The following is a 19,044-nucleotide window of genomic DNA, read 5'->3' on the forward strand; positions in this document are numbered from 1 at the left end:
AATAAAGATTCAAACAGTTATGAATCAGTAATTTGATCAATAATTCGGATCACCAATATCAGGTGATTTCAGCAGTTTGGTAGTTTGACACACGATCCGAATCATGAATCAATACGCTGATTCACAACCGTTACAAAAACTATGCATCAAACTCGGTCATCCACGTCTTTATGGGCCTTGCTCTGTGCACTGGTGTGCAGTAATGTTGGAACAGGATGGGAGCATGAAATTGTCCAAAATGTTTTCTCTGGAGTGACAAATCACGCTTCTCTGTCTGGCATTTCGATTGATGAGTATGGGTTAGGTGGTTGCCAGGAGAACGGTACTTGCCTGACTGCATTGTGCCAAGTGTAAAGTTTGGTGGAGGGGGTATAATGGTATGGGGTTGTTTTTCAGGAGTTGGGCTTGGCCCCTTAGTTCCAGTGAAAGGACCTCTTAATGCTTCTGCATACCTCTTCTCTGCTCTAGAGTCCAGGGGCGGCATGTTTTACACCACTGCATAAAACATTTGAATTGCACTTGGTGATGTAAGGCTTCGATGTAGCTGTTCGGCCATAGAAACCCATTCTATGAAGCTCTCTACACACTGTTCTTGAGCTAATCTGAAGGCCACACAAAGTGTGGGGGTCTATAGCTTTTGAATTGCAGAAAGTTGGCGACTTCTGCAAGCTGTGTGCCTCAGCGTGCACTGACACAGGTCTGGGATTTTACTGGTTGCAGTTGTTCTCAATTGCTTCCACTTTGTTATAATACCACTAACAGCTGACATGGAATATTTAATAGTGAGGAAATTTAACAAATGGACTGAATGCATGGGTGCCAACCTATCACGGTACCATGCTTGAATTCACTGAGCTCCTGAGATCGACCCATTCTTTCACAAATGTTTGAAGAAGCGTCTGCTTGCCTAGGTGCTTGATTTTTATACACCTGTAGCCATGGAAGTGATTCGAACACCTGCATTTAATGATTTGGAGGAGTTTCCCAATAATCTTTGCAATATAGTGAATGTAGCACTGTGGTTCTGTTGCCAGTGCATGTCTCCACATATAGCAGAATGACAATAAATCTCCCTTGACTTGCCTATAATCATGTATATAACCTATTAACAGGTTTTTACTGTTGGATTTTTACAGTCTTTTTATGAAAAAAATGGGACATTTAAGAGATGAGTTCTTTATAACCAGTGCTGGTATAAAAAGATATAGCAAAATGAAAAAACGAACAAAAAAACTGGTTTACCACCTCTCCAAGACATGTGGGGGCAAGTAGATGTATAATCTGCCACCGGGAACAATGTGTTTTTTCACGTCTCCTGTCGGGTTTCATCACCAATATCACCGACCTTGGTTTTTGGCCTCTGACATTACTCTCTGCTGCATCAGATGCCGGGCTGATTTGTCTCTGAGATAAGGCTGTAATACATTATATCATCACGCAGGGAAATTCAAGCCCCATTATGTCAGCAGCAGGGAGGAGTGCAGGTAAAGAAAGAAAAAAAAGTCAAGAAGCATTTCTGCCTGCAGAGACTGGCAGCGCATACTAGCTGAGACTGATAGCTTCATTTTTCTTAGTTTCATAGGCAGCGGGCTTTGGCTCTGAGGTTATTGGAGCTGCAAGCCGTGCTAAGAAAAGTACGCACCAGGAAGCTGTCATACGTTGCGACCACCTGCTGCACGTTGGCACAAGCTAAGCTGGCTTAACTCTACAAAGTTAGCTTTCGTTAAGCTTTATTCTGATTGCAAAGTTGGCTTTGTCACGCTGAATGCATTCAAAGATCTGGAGATCCAATACAAATAGACCTTTTCTCTCAAGCGACGCCAACAAGTGCTGGCAAGAAAATCGTTTGAAATTGACCTCAATTACAGGATCTATTAGCCATGCTAATTCTGCAAGACACCACAAACCGGCACCTTTGGACATCACACACAGCAATTTCAAAGTGCATAGTGAAAGGTGCTAGTGTAGACTACCACACTCTCATCATTTCACACCCTCCTGAATGAGTGACCTTCTGTTGTTCTCTGCTTAATATTCATCAGGTATTTGCATATGACTCCATCACTCCGTTAATCTCTTATTTTCATTCGCAAGCACATACGGTCGATTGAGTGCAGTCTTGAGAGGGATTGTATACGATCGGAGTCAATGGGGAATTCAGTCTGTACTAGTTTTTCAAGTGTGCTGTTTCTTATTGTGTGTGTTTGTGTGTGTGTGTTTCTTGCACAGAAGATAAAGTTTGGACTGTGGTGGGGCACGATCACACGAGGCCCATTGACATTCGAGGATCCACTCCACGCAGCCCTTTCGTTCTCATCTTCAACTACACCATCTCACCATACCATCTCCGCTCGCTCGTGACCTCTTCAGAACACTGCCAGCAAGAAGTGATATATCGCTGCAGGAAGTCTCGGCTTTTTGACACCTGGGGTAGGTTCTGCATACTTACTCTAGCGTACTGTGTTTATCTTACAGTTTTGTGTGCTGAACTGCTGAAATGTTGTCTTGTTTTTATGAAGTGTGTGATTTATGTTACCTCAGGAATTCTAATCGTCTAAATTTAGCTAATATGCTCCAAAGGAACAAAAACATACCTCACAGCTAAATGATTCACAACAGCAGGTTATTACCACCGATATTAAAGGGGCTCAAGTGTGACATGACGACGATGTGCAGTGAATGATGATGTTCACTTAAAAAGTGGTTAGACTGTAATTCTTGTCATGCACAGGGATGGTTGTGGGACGTGATGAGAGCATTTGAATTGCAAAGGCATGCATAAAGTCTTAAAAAAAGATTATAAGCCGGTACACTAAATTATTCCATATGTTGTTGTTTTTTTCTTTGCTTTAATACTTTTGACTTTGTGAGGTTGATATGCTTAGGCTTTTTATTGGGTTGGAGTTAGCTTATCCTCAAACACTTGGCTCACTCTTTGGATTCATTTTGATATATCGGAATGAGATCCAATAAAGCCTTTGAGCAGAGATCAACCTTTGATCAAAAATTGCTCAAATATGAACCTCCAGCACTAGACATCTTGCATATCTGATTGCCATTTTGTCATAGGCTAAGCTCTTGGCCAGTTCTCTGCACTGCTGTGATAGCAGATGTCTGGTCACGCACATTGTAGCGCTACTATAACGGCTTCTTGACTGACAGGATCCTCAGAGCCCTTTACTGACCAGCATGAGCAGGAGACCAGATGTCATCATCCATGACTAAATAACATTAGACTCCAAACAGTGCTGACATTATTTGCATAATTATTTACTGGCATAAAAATACAAAAAAAAAATTACTTGGGGCATTTTGTTCATTTTCAGATGGAACGCCTCTTTCATGGTGGCTGGATAGAGACGGTGTGAAACGAACATATTGGGGAGGATTTCTGCCTGGGGTCCAGCAGTGTTCTTGTAGCTTGGATGGCAACTGCAGGGACATGAATTACTTCTGCAACTGTGATGCAGACCAAGACACCTGGTAAATCTTCATTTCCCAGTGAATCAGGCATGCCAGGTCTACGGAGCAAAAAATTGCCCAATGGCCAATCAAAAATTGCTCAAACCTAGCCCAATGAACCTAAAGCCAAACATCAAAACTCATAATATGCCAATCCAATATCTATACCACTGTTATACATTATACATAATTTCAACTTGAAAATCACTATATAGTAGTAAAAATATGATAAACCTTTAACATGCAGGGGGGGGAAAAAAATCAAAACAATTTGGCAGCAGTTTAGGGGTGTGTTTGGTTTGCTTGGTTCGTTTAGTCCCAACCCCAAAACATTTTGGTTGCATTTACACTGCAATTCTTGATGCACAATTCCGATTTGGTGAATATATCCGATTTTTTTGACGACCCGCTTACATCATCTTTTAAAAGCGACCAGTATCCGATATTTGTATTTACACTGTATATTGGTGAAACAGCCCAGACGCTCTTAACCGAAAAAGGAAGTAAAACGGCGCCATATGCAATGGACACAGTCAAAATGATTATTCAAAGTTACATACACATCTTTAAAGGTCAGCAAAACATTTCTCTCGTAAGGCGGAGAAAAAAAGAGGAGAGCCCTCGATCGCAGTTCGTGTCCACCTGAGTTGATGTCATTCGCCTCCGTCCCTTTTTGATGGATATCGGAATTCATATGTTTTTTTTCCTTTTCATTTTGACTGCGTCCATTCCGCTCCACGCTCCAGTCCTCGCTGGCTGATATCAGAAACACTGATCCGTCTTCGATCCAATGAAAGTATTTAAGTAAGCTCTGAAATTTTGCACAAAAGTTTGCTTTATAACTTTATAAAATATATATATTAAATGAAAAAAGCAATTAAAATGTGTTTAACATGTTAGTTCTGGCAAAAAATGCAGTTATATTGTAGGCCAGTGGTTCCCAACCACATTCCTGGAGGCCCACCAACAGTGCACATTTTGCATGTCTCCTCAATCAAACACACCTGATTCAGGTCGTCCACTCATTAGTAGTGACTCCAAAACCTGATGTGGGTGTGTCAGACAAAGAAGACTTGTCTTCACAAAATGTGCACTGTTGGTGGGCCTCCAGGAACTTGGTTGGGTACTACTGTTGTAGGCCGTTGGCATGAATTGTAGTACTCGTGATGGAGCAGTAATAAAAATGCTTTCAGAGTTGGTAAAAACCACAACACACCAAAAAACGGTCCTCTCTCTAAATACAGAACCTAGAGGCATAGGGATACATTCACATCCTGACTGGTCAGCTTTTATGACATATTGCCTTTTTTAAGACGGAACTCACCGAACATCCAAAACGTGTGAATGTTTGAAACGTTGTGAATAGGGTATGCCTATAAAATGTGTGAAGGAGTCAAAACAGCGGCAGGAATCCCTCCCTCAGTCACACACACAAACAAAGATCTGCTCCGAGGAGACAGTTCACCGAACTGAAATGGTCAACATCGCGACTATGGCGAGAAAAAACAGGTATGCATGAGCATTCTGTCCTTTTTAGTGTCACATCGTGTGACATCATGTCCCGTTTTTGGTTCGTTTACATGTCTTTGGTCTGTGTTGCGTTCATAATTCATTCAAACCACACCAGAGTTCGTTTAGAAGTGGTAGCGGAACCAAGACCCATCTTTAAAGCAGTCTCGCTCCGCTAGTTTGGTGCTCACATTATTCATATGCGCCTTATTCAAATGAACCGCACTAACAGAGAAATCACACATACACTGTTATACACTGTTATACACTGTTATACAGGGAAAAATAAAACAGGGTCCGTTTTAATCTAACCGAACATTCCAAGTGAACACATCCTAAAACTAGCCCAATTGACTTTTTTTTATTTGTGAGATAATAGGATTGTTGATTTTTTTCATAGACCAAACGAAATCTGAGGCAGATTGAAGAGTTTCAGTCAATTAAAATGTGGTATTGAATTCACACTTTAAAACGCTTCATTAGTTTTTTTCTGTTAAAGTGAGCGAGACAAGGAAAAAGCATAATACTCGCCATAGGGCAAGTATTACTGTTTTAAGCATCAAGTGAAGCATACACACTCCTCGGAGGGCAGTTGTCTACCTCAGAGAGAGATTAAAAAGACTTTCTACCAGCCTTTCGCTCATTACTTCTCCTCTTGCACATTCTATTGTTCTCTTTCTCCTCCTGCAGGGCAAATGATACTGGTATGCTGTCTTATAAAGACCATTTACCCCTTAGTGAGATCGCCATCGGAGACACAAACCGGACAAACTCACAGGCTGAGCTTCAAATTGGACCGCTGCGTTGCTATGGAAACCGTGGGTGTTTTATTTACAAAATTTAAAAGGGGAGTGGGGGGTAATATGGCTCTCTACTGAATATATTTTACATATTTCAAAATGCAAAAGAGATGGACCCTTTTTTATAGAATTCAGTGCTTTTCAACACGCTGTGTGCTTTCTTGCCTGTCCTTCTGCTACAGGATTTTTCTGGAACGCTGCATCTTTTTACCAGGAATCCTCCTATCTGCACTTCCCCACCCTGCAAGCCGAACTGAGCGTCGATATTTCACTCTTTTTCAAAACTAGTGCTCTCTCAGGAGTCTTCTTGGAGAATCTGGGTGTCAGAGACTTCATAAGGCTGGAACTTGTTTGTGAGTGCTTGATCAAATTACCCTTTTTTTCTTCTTGTTTTTCAAGAAAAAAATTCTGTTTCTAGAAAAATATAAAAAATATAACAAAAAAAACTGGCATAGCAGTTTCATTTTAGATAATATATGCTTGATGGGTCTGACCTGAGAATAGAGGCTTCAGCAAGTTTCTTGAAAGAGCCTCTGAGCATTTCTTTAAAAGAAGTACATTCAGTGAACTTTCAGTGAACTGCGTTGTCATACTTGTGTTTAAACCGCAATGTGTGAGATAAACATACCACTTTTTTGTCATTTTCAGCTCCTTCTACAATGAACTTCACCTTTGACCTTGGGGATGGACCAATAATTCTTACCGTTCGATCACCCGTAGTCTTAAATGATCGTCAATGGCATTATATTCGTGCTGAGCGAAATGTGAAAGAAGCTTCTCTGCAGGTTGACTCACTGCCGCTGGAGCTAACCGAAGCACCGTCTGAAAGACCCTATCGGCTTCAGCTCAGCAGTCAACTATTTGTGGGTGCGCAAACATGCAATTGAGCAAATGTCACTAGTAATGATATAATAGGAATAACATTGACTGTACTTTAGTTAAGAATACCCGTGAGAACAGAGGAAATTGAGATTGTTTTAATAGAAGGAATTTGTGATCATGTTTGAAGTCAGAAACCATGGCATGGTTAAATGTTACAGGGTTGATCAGTCCATGTATCAGTGCGAAAATATCATTACACTACGCCACATTATTTACAGTCAGAATTTGTTTTATGCCATAAACAATATAGCTCCATTAAAACATGATATAAATTAAATAATAAGAATTAGTTTAGTTAATTGGTTAATCAGTAGTAAGTGATTAGGATACACATACTTGCCCTGTTTACACCTAGTATTAAGATGTGTTTTGGTCGATCGGAACACAAGTAGACAAGGGATACACATACCCGTTTACACCTGGTGTTTTAAGGAGCACTTTGTAGTATTTTTGCAGTAAAATATCCAAAAAACACTAGGCCAGTGCTATATATTTTGTTCAGTTGAGTTACAATACCCCAAATATTTCCAATTATTTGTAAATTGTGAGAAAATTGCTGTTTTAACCAGGACGTCTGAGGGAGTCCTCTTTCAATTGCGTCATATTTGCGTTACCCTCGGTTTTATTTGGCAGAAACGCTTTACTCTTAGCAGTGTGCAACAAGTGTCACAGCAGCTGCCTAGCGAACGCACAGAGTAACGTCATAACAGCATTTTAAAAACACTTAGAAACACTGAGTCATCAATGTAGTAGAAATGTGAAATTATTTTTGAATGTGGTGCCTTCTAGACTGAGAAAAGACAGAAAATGTATTTTTGTCTCATGGGGATGAAAGACTACAATTCCCAGAATGCTTCGCTGCCCTGTGAGGCCATTCCCAAAGCCACCTACTGGATTACTGTGACTGAGTTAGAGAAGACACTACAATTAAAAACTGAACGTGTGTGTTCAATATAATGAGTGAGTCACCGCGCGAGTATCACAGCACTGAGCACTAACTGAGCAGTGAGATAAATGAGCTGATGAGCTCTCGTGATGAGAGCTGAGGTAATCGCGACTACACTCGCGGCATACATTCACAACGCGAGTTCAGTCGGGCGCGTTTCAGTTCATGCCTTTGCAAGCTTAACTTTCATAGAAATTAATTTGAGAAGTTAAAAGACTTACATAGCTCAGCATAGCTCCGTGTACATGAGTGCCTGTAGTTGCGAGCTGAGCTCTGAGTGTGATCTCCATCCCCCATGTGTGGGTTCAAAACATGCGGAAATGGCTCCCTCTGCTGGCTGTAGTCTTTAGCCTTTGGCCAAACATTCCTCCTATGATGCAAATATCGTCAATTTGCATCATAGGAGGAATTTTTCCAGAAATAAAATGCATAAATCTCTTGTCTCAGGGGGATATGAGGGGGGAAAGCACAATCATTTGAATATACTCCAGGGTTTCTACTGATACAAAGCCATATGCTAATCGCTGAAGTAACCCTTTAAATGTATCTAATTTGCTAAACGGAGCTGCGTTACCTCATACTCATGACCGGAAAAGCGGAAATGGCACCCGCGAGTGTGTCCCGTCGTCTCGCTGCTCACGAGCCGTATGTTTGCGTAACAGTCGCTGAATCGCAGCGTTTCAGACAACGCTGAAAGCTGTGAGTGAGTTTTAGATATCAAGAACAATGTGCTTGGGCTTCAAACCAAACTTTGGTCTCCAGCAGACAAAGTTTAAATCCCATCTGGCTAGCATGCTTCCAGTAATGTTTGCACATTAAGTCAGTTGGTGAAGAGTAGGCGGTCTTATGTGGCTGTCTGAACACATTCGACCACATGAGCGTCTACGCTATGAAAGCAATCCAATCAAAAGATTTTTTGACTACTTTGGAAGTGGTCAAAAGTAAACAAGCTCAAAAAATTTTAGACTTCATTTACACCTGTATTTAGTGAGGCGATCAATCAAAACATATCTTAATACCAGGTGTAGGGGACACTGTATCAACCAAATGGCATCGTTTCCTGAGTATGACACATTTATAAACTTAAAGGGCTTGCCTTTATAAAATTCCTTTATAATTAATCATTGTAATGTCCCCATTAGGAGGAACAGCTTCTAGGCAGAGGGGCTTTCTGGGTTGCTTACGTGCACTCACCATTAATGGGGTTACCCTTGACCTTTATGAACGTGCAAAGACCACCCCTGGGGTGAATTCCGGCTGCCCGGGTCACTGCACAAGTGACAGCGTCTGCCATAACGGAGGGAGATGTGTCGAAGAGAGGAGCGGTTACACCTGCGACTGCACTCAGACAGCCTTCGATGGGCCACACTGCAGAACAGGTGAGGTTACGATGGCCTCAAGGCGAACTCTCTTTCATAGGGCTTATTGCGCCAATCAAAAAGAGCTGAATGAATTAGGCACTCGGACCAAAGCACACCTCAGATGCTTGTAGTTCTCAAGTGCAGTAATGTTGGCATTCTCAACAGTGTTTTTATTGGATTACCACTGTAAAATCACACAATTAAATCAAAGCCTACAGAGAGAAATTGAATCAGTGCTCTATAGGAGATGATTTAATATCCGTTTATGCCACAGCTTCCCTTGAGCTGTTGGAAATGGCTTGAGTCTCACAATGGGAGGCATTTGTACCAAAAATGTGTACAACAGGTATGAAAGTCAACCCACTATATGCTCTATGGAAATTTCATCTATTTCAGACAACTTTTCGTTTTCTATTAGATCAGGAGGGTTGGCCGCCGGTGGATGACAACATGCCCTTGATGGTGTATTCACCTTGAATTCCTTGAGGCTGGGCTGACAGGCCTTGGCAGAAAAGCTTTAACTGACAAATGGAATTTAATTACAGCAGTCATTCCTATGCCTCATACCCATCCAGCAGCCTGTCAGTCAGATTAGTGATGTAATGGCTTTGTTTCTTCACAATGCGATGTCACAACGAGTCTGCTCAAGCCACGGCTGTTTACTGCTAACTAGAATAGATGGACAGAAAATGAGAAGAGACAGAAAGAATCAGTAGGACACCACCCCGCCACAGTCTCAGCTGTGGTTGGGGAGGAAACAATGCTAATGTTGTTGTTTTTTTATAGCTCTAATAATGACAGATGAGACGGAGAGTTCATTGCCTTTGCGCACATCCGAATTTGCATAGAGATTATCATGATGATGTTCTCACTGAAGTTCACCAGGGACTTCTTTGTCTCTCTGTGTCCATCACAGCTCTAGCAGCTTCCTTTGAAAGGGGGTCTTCAGTCCTGTACACTCTCCAGGAGCCATTTTCCGGAATACTAAATGAGGAAGCCAGAAAATCACCGGCCGGCTTCCATGATGCAGAAGTTACCAAATCTCAAGAGAAAGTGTCATTTGGGTTCTTCACACATCACATGCCTGCCTTGATCCTGACAGCTCACACTCTTGACCAGCACTATATGGCTGTTATGCTATCATCAAACGGTACCAAGTTATACGTTACTCTAAACCTTGGGGAACAGTCATCATTTGTTCAATTTCATATTGTTCCAAACCTGTATCAAGTAAAAAAAAAAAAAAAAAAAAAAAGGACAATAAATAGTAATGATTTTGTGCATTTTATGCTTAGTCATTATTATCTGATTTCATTAAAGAGCAAAGAGCTAGAAAAGAGCAGCTTATAAATATATTTTTTGAAAATATAAAATGCAGAAAGCTTTTCTGTGATGGGTAGGTTTAGGGTTAGGTGGATAGAATATGCTGTTTTTATACAACATAAAAGTCATCATGTCTATGGAAATTCCCCAAAAAACATGAAAATACAATGTGTGTCTGTGTGTGTATATATACACACATTGTATTTTCATATATAATATACTGTATACTACTATATTCTATATTCCTTTAAGCTTCAGAAATGAATTTTTTTGCTATGTGGATTACATTTTTACAGAGTTGCAAAAAGTGCTGAATTTTTACTTTCACTTTTCCCCCCACTTTTTTTCTCACTCAGTTACACCTACACCCTTTATCTGAAGAGCACATGGCATCTAAATTGAAGGCTCTTGCAACCATTCTTGTCACCATTTACAGTACTCTTTCACACCTGTTTTTTTTTTTTTTTTCATTTAGCGGAAAATAATTTGTCACCATGTCATCGAGAGCACATGACTGGTTAACATGTCTTGCACAGCAGATAGCAATGCATCAATCTTTGACATCGAGGGAGAAAAAAGGCAGAAAGGTGGTAAAAAAGAAGCACTGAGGCGAGAAGCAGGAAATGCACATCCGAAGGGAATAATGCTTAAGTAAAGACTGAACATGAAAATCAAGCTAGGACTCAAGCACAGGCTATAAAGATTGCTTAATGACAGAAGGGAGATCTAGTGGATGGAGTTAGTCTTTTTCCACCTACAAGAGAAATGATAGTTCACATGAGAACTTTTCTAGTGCAGAGGTGATATCAGAGACATGCTTGGTCCTGTTATCCCAGATGACTGTCAAACATGTTCAAGCATTCAGAATTCTCAAATTGTTAATTGCAGTGAAATTACCTAATTATGACTTAATTAAATAAAGAGTAGTGTGTTTTATTTTCTTTTGTTTATCTCGCTCTTTTAAAAAAACCTGCTTTTATTAGGCCACAGATATTACTTAAAGGGGTACTTCAGCTCTGGAAAGATGAATCTGTATTTAAACTGGGTCATTAATGTAGTGAAATTATTTTTGAATTTGGTGCCTTCTAGACTGAGAAAAGACAGAAAATGTATTTTTGTCTCATGGGGATGAAAGACTACAATTCCCAGAATGCGAAGCACAATCATTTGATTATACTCCAGGGTTTCTACTAATACAAAGCCATATGCTAATTGCTGAAGTAACCCTTTAAGGCTTTATCCCATGTACTGTAGACTACGGTTCAAAAGTTTGGGATTGGTAGGAATTTTTTTTTTTTTTTTTTTTTTTTTTTGGCAAGACCAGACAACTCTGACATTATTACTCAAAATTCTGACTTATTTTTCCTGAATTGTGAGATATAAACTTACAATTATATAGGGGATTCAATTGTGAGGGGAAATTTATCTCACAATTCTGACTTTATATCTAGCAACTGTGTTATAAAGTCAGAATTGGGAGATATAAACTCGCAATAGCAACTTTATATAACGCAATTATGACGTTATAAATCGCATCTGCTACTTTATATCAACGCAGTTCAATATCAACTATCAACGAGGCGAAAAAAGTCAGAATCGTAAGAGAAAAAGTCTGAATAATGAGATAAATAAAGTCCCAATTATATATATATATATATATATAATTGGGATTTTATTTGGGACTATACAATTATAAGCTTCCATACACTTATGCTCACCAATGCTACATTTATTTGGTCAAAAATACTGTAAAAACTGATACTCCATAAACAACATAAATCATTCTGCCATAAATCATTACGATGTATAACATGTCTTTTTAAAAACAAACCTTACTAACCCTAAACTTGTTAATGGTAATTTTAAACACATTTTTAAAGGTGCTATTTATTTATTTCGAATATATTTATATCATGATCACTAAACAGTATAACTAACATTGTTCGAAGCAAGCAATTTCCTATTTGACTGCTGTAAACACATCGTCTTTTCTTCTCACATAATGACTTCCAACTCAAATCAATATTTTTTGTCCATTTCTTTCTTTCTTTTGTAAGTAGCCATGTAATAGATTATCACAACCCCCTTTATTGTAATACAAAAACACTTTACATTGTAGACTTGAACACCCTGAGGCAGTTTATTTTGCTACCCATTTCTTATCTCAGTTGAAATTAAAAGCATAATTCCTTGTTGTCATGCACCCTGCATTTATTGTATCAAACAAATATCTTATGACTTTAAGTCAATAGCTTTTACTCTGATTTCCCAGGCAGCCTGCAAATACGATACTTGTTGAACAAAGAAAAAAGAACAGAAACGTTCAGCCCAACACCAGCCAGTCTAGCTGACGGACGGTTCCACTGGGTCAAAATCAATCGAAAGGGACAGGAACTCCTTGTCCAGGTGAGTCTTTGGGCACATGGCGCAGGTGCACTTATGGTGTGTCCAAATCAACTTTTGCTAGTTTAACAATGAAAAAAATAGTCGCCGCACCAGGCGCATGGTGCAAAAGGGTTGTACCTAATCTCTTAATGAGTCATGGGTGTGTTTAGGAAGTAATGTGTGTATAAGTAATGCGCAATCAGAGTCTCATCTCCCATTCCTTCAAAGCCAGTTGTGCTTGCACCATGGCGGATTCACTATTTACTTGGAGAAATTTGAAAACGGAAATACTAAACACTTTTTCAGAGAAGAATCCTTTTATTTGTAATACTTAAAAATGTTTTTGTGATGCTGCGTGCGTGTCCCTGTGTGTGTAATAAGCAGTGTACGAGTGCTGTAAACCCACCTTTAGGCGCATATTACTAATGCGCCCTTTAAATAACCTCAAAATAGCAACGTGCAAACAATGTGCCTCAACACACCTCGTTTTCTGACCAGCACACCCATGGGCGAACAGATTGGTGCGAGTGCATTTGCTATTTATACAACGTGGCGCTGGACGTGAAAATGATAACTGTCTGGCTGAAACTAGCAAAAAAAAAAACACTTGTATCATGCCTGGTGTTGCATTGCGCCAAGTGTATGATAGGGCTCTTTGTCTCCATAGCAGCATGTGTTAACACAATGGCCAATACCTGATTTCTTTGCTTGTCTTGTAACATAAATTATATTGGTTGCACTTTATTCTACATGTGTACTTACAGTGTACTTACCTAAGAGAGTACTGGGTAATATAAGGTAACTACTTGGTTTAGGTTTAGGGTTAGTAGTTATTACCCAGTTATTGCAAGTACTATAGGGAAAAGATTTCGACTGTACAGCCAAATAAAATTTTGTTGCAATATTGTCCTGTTTGACACTGTGAAGCTGCTTTAACACAATCGTGATTGTAAAAGCGCTATATAAATAAAGTTGATTGATTGATTGATTGATTGGACTGTAAAATAAAGTACTATCATGGTATTTCTAAAAGCATGTCACAATGAACTCAGAGGTATTTTCCTGTGCTTCCCGTGACCGATTTAAACTTAATGTTGGTATAAATATTTTACAAGTTACCTGCTATAATATCTGTGCCCTTCCAGATTGACAGCACAGTAACCCAGCAGTACAGCCTGTCTCCTGGCTCTGCCCTTAGCCCGGTGAGGTCAGTGATTCTGGGGAGAACCCAAGGTGAGTTCCTGGCAGGCTTTTGAAGAGGACTCTTATTTCTTCATGTTCTTCATGCTTTGTTTTTTTCTATTTCACTGATGTGGCGTCAGGTGTTTGAATCCAGGCAGGTTAGAAAAGGGTGGGTGGTTTGTCTGTGTTGGGAGGCAGAGGTATGGTGTGCTCACTTTTGACAGCGCCGTCACAGGTGAGTTGCCAAGTGAAAGCCAAATGAAATTTCTCAGTGTTGCCTTGGAGACTGTTTCTTTTTACATGATAAAAAAATACAATAAGGAGGGTCTGAAAGTGGAATGAACCCATAGTGCTTTGATAGAGGCGAGAGAACATTTTGGACAAATTAGCAGTAAAGTACTCACACCAACTACAACAAACCCCTTTTAAACTCATTAGTCATTACAGATGCCAACTGGAAACGAAACCAGCACTGAATGTGCTGATTTATTCAGTTTTAGAACAAAAAAAGGTCTTTTAAAAAAAGAAATAAAAAAGGTTATTAAGCAGATTAGAGGTTACTTGTGTGATTCTGCAGTCTACTTTTTAAATTAAGTGGTTTTTGGTTGATAATTTTCATTTTTGGGTGAACTAACCCTTTAAACCTTAAAACACATCTTTTTCTTGTGAAAAAAATATTAATGCCTTAAAATAGCTTGAATGCAACTCTACTCCATGCTTTTATATATTTAGTATATGCAGATAAATAACTATGCAAACTACTCACTCACACCAGCTCAGAGACAGACATTCACTCGGTCAGCCTTTACTTTTGTTACTGTTGTAAAGCTGTACAAAGGTATCGTTCTTTCCAATGTCAGACACATAATGGTAATCTGATATCAAACAGCTAATAATGTGTTGCTAATGTTACACAAACCATGTTCCCGTTCCGAATCAGACAATTGCCTTCCAAAAATCAGCATCCTTACTAATAATTTGAACAACCTAAAACATCAGTAGAGAATCGCATAATTCATCATAACATCGTAATATACACCATATACATAATTCACCCACTTTATTGAACTATATTGCATTTGGCATTTAAACGATGCCCAATTGGCACTAAGGGGCATCGTTTAAATGTGCCAAGAAAACATCCCCCACATCATTACACCACCACCACCAGCCTGCACAGTGGTAACAAGGCATGATGGATCCATGTTCTTATTCTGTTTACACCAAATTCTGGCTCTAACTTCTACTCTAGAAATGGTTGTGTGTGAAAATCCCAGTAACTGAGCAGATTGTGAAATACTCAGAACGGCCTGTCTGGCACCAACAACCATGCCACGCTCAAAATAGCTCGAATCACCCATTCTGACAATCTGTTTGGAGGTCAGGAGATTGTGTTGACCAGGACCACACCCCTAAATGCATTGAAGCAACTGCCATGTTATTGGTTAATTAGATAATTGCCTTAATGAGAAATTGAACAGGTGTTCCTATAAATACTTTAGGTGAGTGTATAAACAACATTAAAATGCTTAATATTTACCACAGGGTTTTTAAGTTCAGTCAGTTGCTCAATTCTTTTTCCTGTTTCAGGTAGTGACATCACTGATAAGGAACTGGTCCAGGCTGGATTGAGAGGGTTTATTGGCTGCTTGTCCTCCGTGCAGTTTAATCAGGCTACCCCGCTGAAGGCAGCCCTGCAAAACAGCCAAAGCCCGTTAGTTACTGTTATCGGCCGTCTGGAAGCCTCAAGTTGTGGGACAATATCCAGCTTAAACACTTTGAGCAACACACACACACGGTCAGGTAAATGATTCTTTCAATGTTTCCAAACTGCAAAGAGGCTCAAAGATGACAGCATTTTTCAGCCTGCTGAAAAGAATTGCTAAAGCAAGTCCTTTGTCTTCCTCTCACTTTCGTTCTCTGCTTACAGATGACTCAGCAAAATCAGACAGAGGCAAAGACCCACTAAAAAAGGCAGATCAAAATGACTTGGCACTAATCGGAGGTATAGATCCCCATGATATTGTGCTCTGGGAAAAACTTTTCAGAATGATACCCAGACCTGACAATTAATAGACCATTCTCAGAAATGAAACTTTACAGCCAAATACATCTTCAATGTTTTATTTAATGCTGTTCTTGTACCACTGCAGCACTGCATAGTAGAATGATCAAAATATTAATGCATCTTCCATTCATTCTCAAGATAGATTACAAAGCCACATCTTTTCATTCAAACCACATTTTAGGAAGTGAATCATTATTTTAAATGTAGCATGTTTCCATTCATCCATTTAAAAGGAAGCACATGCGATGCTAATTTCTACATCTTCATTTATCTAATAAACAGGAGTAGTGGCTGCAGTGGTGTTCATCACCCTCTGTGCGTTGGCCGTCATCATCCGCTTCCTATACCGGCATCGACGGACTCCAGCGCCCTCCGGAATAACCGGTAAGACGCACTGCCCCAGCATGGAGCATCCACCATACCGGGCTGCACTGGACCTGCACAAACCCAACCATGACAGCAAAGAATACTACATCTGACCTCTCAGTGTCGTGCTCGGCCTTTAATCGAGTAGCCTGTCGCTGGTGTACATGCAAACAACCCAACCACGCTGTATTATCTACACTGCAGGCTGAGCAGCCAATCAGAGTCCGGCAATGACTCGACAGCCACTTTTATAGGCTGGGACACAAGAGAGACCTTTCTTGGTTTTGTTTTGTTCGTGTGCTTATTTTGAAGAGAGTAAAGCTTACGTGGAAGTGGTGTGTGCTGGCCTCCTGAATAATGACAGAGCTGTATATTGTTATTTTACGGGCATAATAATAGGTTTTACATGCACAGCACACACACTTTCCAAGCAAACAGCACAGCAGGACGCCTGAAGCATCACTCGGAATTGTCTTTATCCAGTGTGCCTGCTCAAACCTGTCTGTCTCTGAGCCCGCATATAGAGTGGGCTTAAGCTAATGGACTGAAACCCCAGCGGAGATGGTTCTGAGAGAATGGTTTTGTGGCAGGGCGGTGGACCTTCCCAGACGTTGTTTTTAAAGGATCGATCATCTCTCGACATGTCCAAAAAAAACAAAAGATTAAAGACGTCCGCATCCGACAACCTCGCATTTGATGTTGAAACTATTGACTGATGCAAGGAGCCACTAAAGGCTGGGTTTAACAACCAAAGGACTATAAGAATATATCAGCAGCAACTGAGGGATGGAATATGAGTCATATATGTGTATCCCGATTCCCATGGGTCGGGCAGATTCAAGCAGTTTAATTCTCTTTCCCACCGTAATTGAGCCAGTCTCGCAAGTGAGCCCCTGGAATGAAATCTAGTCCTTATTGAAGTGCATTATATCTCCTGACTAGAAAAACAACAACAAAAAAAATTGCTTTATATTGAAAATGAATTCTATGGCTGTTTTTTTATTTATATATGACTATTGTAAATGAATGGTGTAAATACATTTCATAATTATATTTAATAAATGGAGCTTTCTAAGAGCTTATGAGTGCAGATGACCTATTGAACTAGTTTTGGTATATTTACGCAAAAAATGTATGTTGTGTGTATGGCATTGTATATGGAATAGTGCATTCCATGGCTCAACAGTAAGGATTGTTTCTGCTTGCAAAGACAGACCAGTAGTTCAGATACAGATGTCCAGAACATGATAAACTTCACAATTCGTGACACTTCTGTCAACTGCCCCAAAACTCTCATAATGGCTACCCATATTATTGAGCCCTTGAGTATTGCCATACTATCCGTTCTGCAGTATATAGTATGTGTACTGTGCTAATTTTCTGTATCCATGTAATATAACCTGGCGAAATGTGCCATATACAACAGCACATTGCGCTGGGTACTGTATTCTACAATGCAGTCTGTTTGACCTTCTATTTCCTGTGTGTCAAATGAACTGCTAGTAATATAAGCCAAGATAGAATAAGAAAAAGAGAGAGAGAATCGATTGAGAACCCTTAGGATACAGTGGTAATGAAACAACTTCTCTCGGCCATCTGTAACAGGTAGGCTATTGAGAGCAAAACTACACCTCTCATGGCAGGGATGCATGATTGGTTCTCTGTTATAGCAGCATGTGACTGAATTTAGACTGCCATTCAAAAGTGTGGACATGCTTTACTAGTTTTGGATTTTTCATGATCTTAAAAACCTATTGATTTGCAGGCTCGCTGTAAGCGTAAATGTTTGAAATTAGTATATAGACCCGTTTTACATGTATGAACTTGTTTACAAGTTCACGCATGACATGGCGTTCTGCCAAATCAGACAGAATGTGTTTTTACAGTGAAAGGCGCCTTTTTAAAATTTGTTTTCTATTGGCAGTGATTGTTCTGTGCACTGTTTGCGCGCTGCTTCGTGTTTTAGCCGAATGCTGCACCTTCGGGTTTGTGGGCGGGCAAGAGACGTGAGAGAACGGTGCGAGGCCGGTGGCTTGATTGCAAATGAGCATCACCTATGCTTCACACTGGTCTCGTTTCCTCCCATGGAGGAGCTACGGAAGCATAAAAGGAGGAGCGACGAACGAGGACAAACGAGGACCAGGCCTGGATTTTACTTTGTGTTTTGTTTGTTTTATTATGTGTGTACACTGCAGTCTTACATGAGGGGCTGTCTGGGTTACTTTAAATTTGTGATTATTTATTTATTAACATTTTTGACTGTTTGCCAGTCCTGCTTCCTTCTTCCCATAACAAAGAACTCTGTTACAGCGTTTTTGTAGGAGCGCTCTAAGCGCCTGAAGTTGAAAACTACATACAGTGGGTACGGAAAGTATTCAGACCCCCTTCAATTTTTCACTCTTAGTTATATTGCAGCCATTTGCTAAAATCATTTAAGTTCTTTTTTCTCATTAATGTCCACACAGCACCCCATATTGACAGAAAAATACAGAGTTTTTGCAGATTTATTAAAAAAGAAAAACTGAAATATCACATGGTTTGTAGGACTCCAAGATAGTGAGAAACAAGATTTTCTGCTCTGATGAGACCAAGATAGAACTTTTTGGCCTAATTGTAAGTGGTGTGTGTGTGGAGAAAACCAGGCACTGCTCATCACTTGTCCAATACAGTCCCAACAGTGAAGCATGGTGGTGGCAGCATCATGCTGCGGGGGTGTTTTTCAGATGCAGGGACAGGATGACTGGTTGCAATCGAGGGAAA

The 19,044-nt window shown here is 40.0% G+C and overlaps 1 protein-coding gene across 4 annotated transcripts in view; it reads left to right on the top strand.

The window, feature by feature from the left end:
- The window catches only part of cntnap5l (contactin associated protein family member 5 like), a 98,498-nt gene extending 81,119 nt beyond the window's left edge, over window positions 1–17,379 (top strand). The window contains exons 13-24 of one of the 4 annotated variants that reach the window (XM_067430961.1): window positions 2,230–2,430; window positions 3,327–3,483; window positions 5,662–5,789; window positions 5,954–6,124; window positions 6,420–6,638; window positions 8,742–8,978; window positions 9,877–10,110; window positions 12,556–12,689; window positions 13,814–13,901; window positions 15,441–15,653; window positions 15,781–15,855; window positions 16,201–17,379. In XM_067430961.1, the coding sequence (XP_067287062.1) occupies window positions 2,230–2,430; window positions 3,327–3,483; window positions 5,662–5,789; window positions 5,954–6,124; window positions 6,420–6,638; window positions 8,742–8,978; window positions 9,877–10,110; window positions 12,556–12,689; window positions 13,814–13,901; window positions 15,441–15,653; window positions 15,781–15,855; window positions 16,201–16,397 (2,054 nt within the window). In that variant the 3' untranslated portion in view covers window positions 16,398–17,379. Of the gene's footprint in view, window positions 1–2,229; window positions 2,431–3,326; window positions 3,484–5,661; window positions 5,790–5,953; window positions 6,125–6,419; window positions 6,639–8,741; window positions 8,979–9,876; window positions 10,111–12,555; window positions 12,690–13,813; window positions 13,902–13,990; window positions 14,086–15,440; window positions 15,654–15,780; window positions 15,856–16,200 lie in introns of those variants that run through there. The other 3 variants (XM_067430962.1, XR_010900531.1, XR_010900532.1) reach the window with 3 other exon arrangements.
- Window positions 17,380–19,044: the final 1,665 nt, after the last annotated feature.

Source organism: Pseudorasbora parva, chromosome 22 (genome assembly GCF_024679245.1).
Source record: "Pseudorasbora parva isolate DD20220531a chromosome 22, ASM2467924v1, whole genome shotgun sequence".
In the NCBI taxonomy this organism is placed as follows: Eukaryota; Metazoa; Chordata; class Actinopteri; order Cypriniformes; family Gobionidae; genus Pseudorasbora; species Pseudorasbora parva.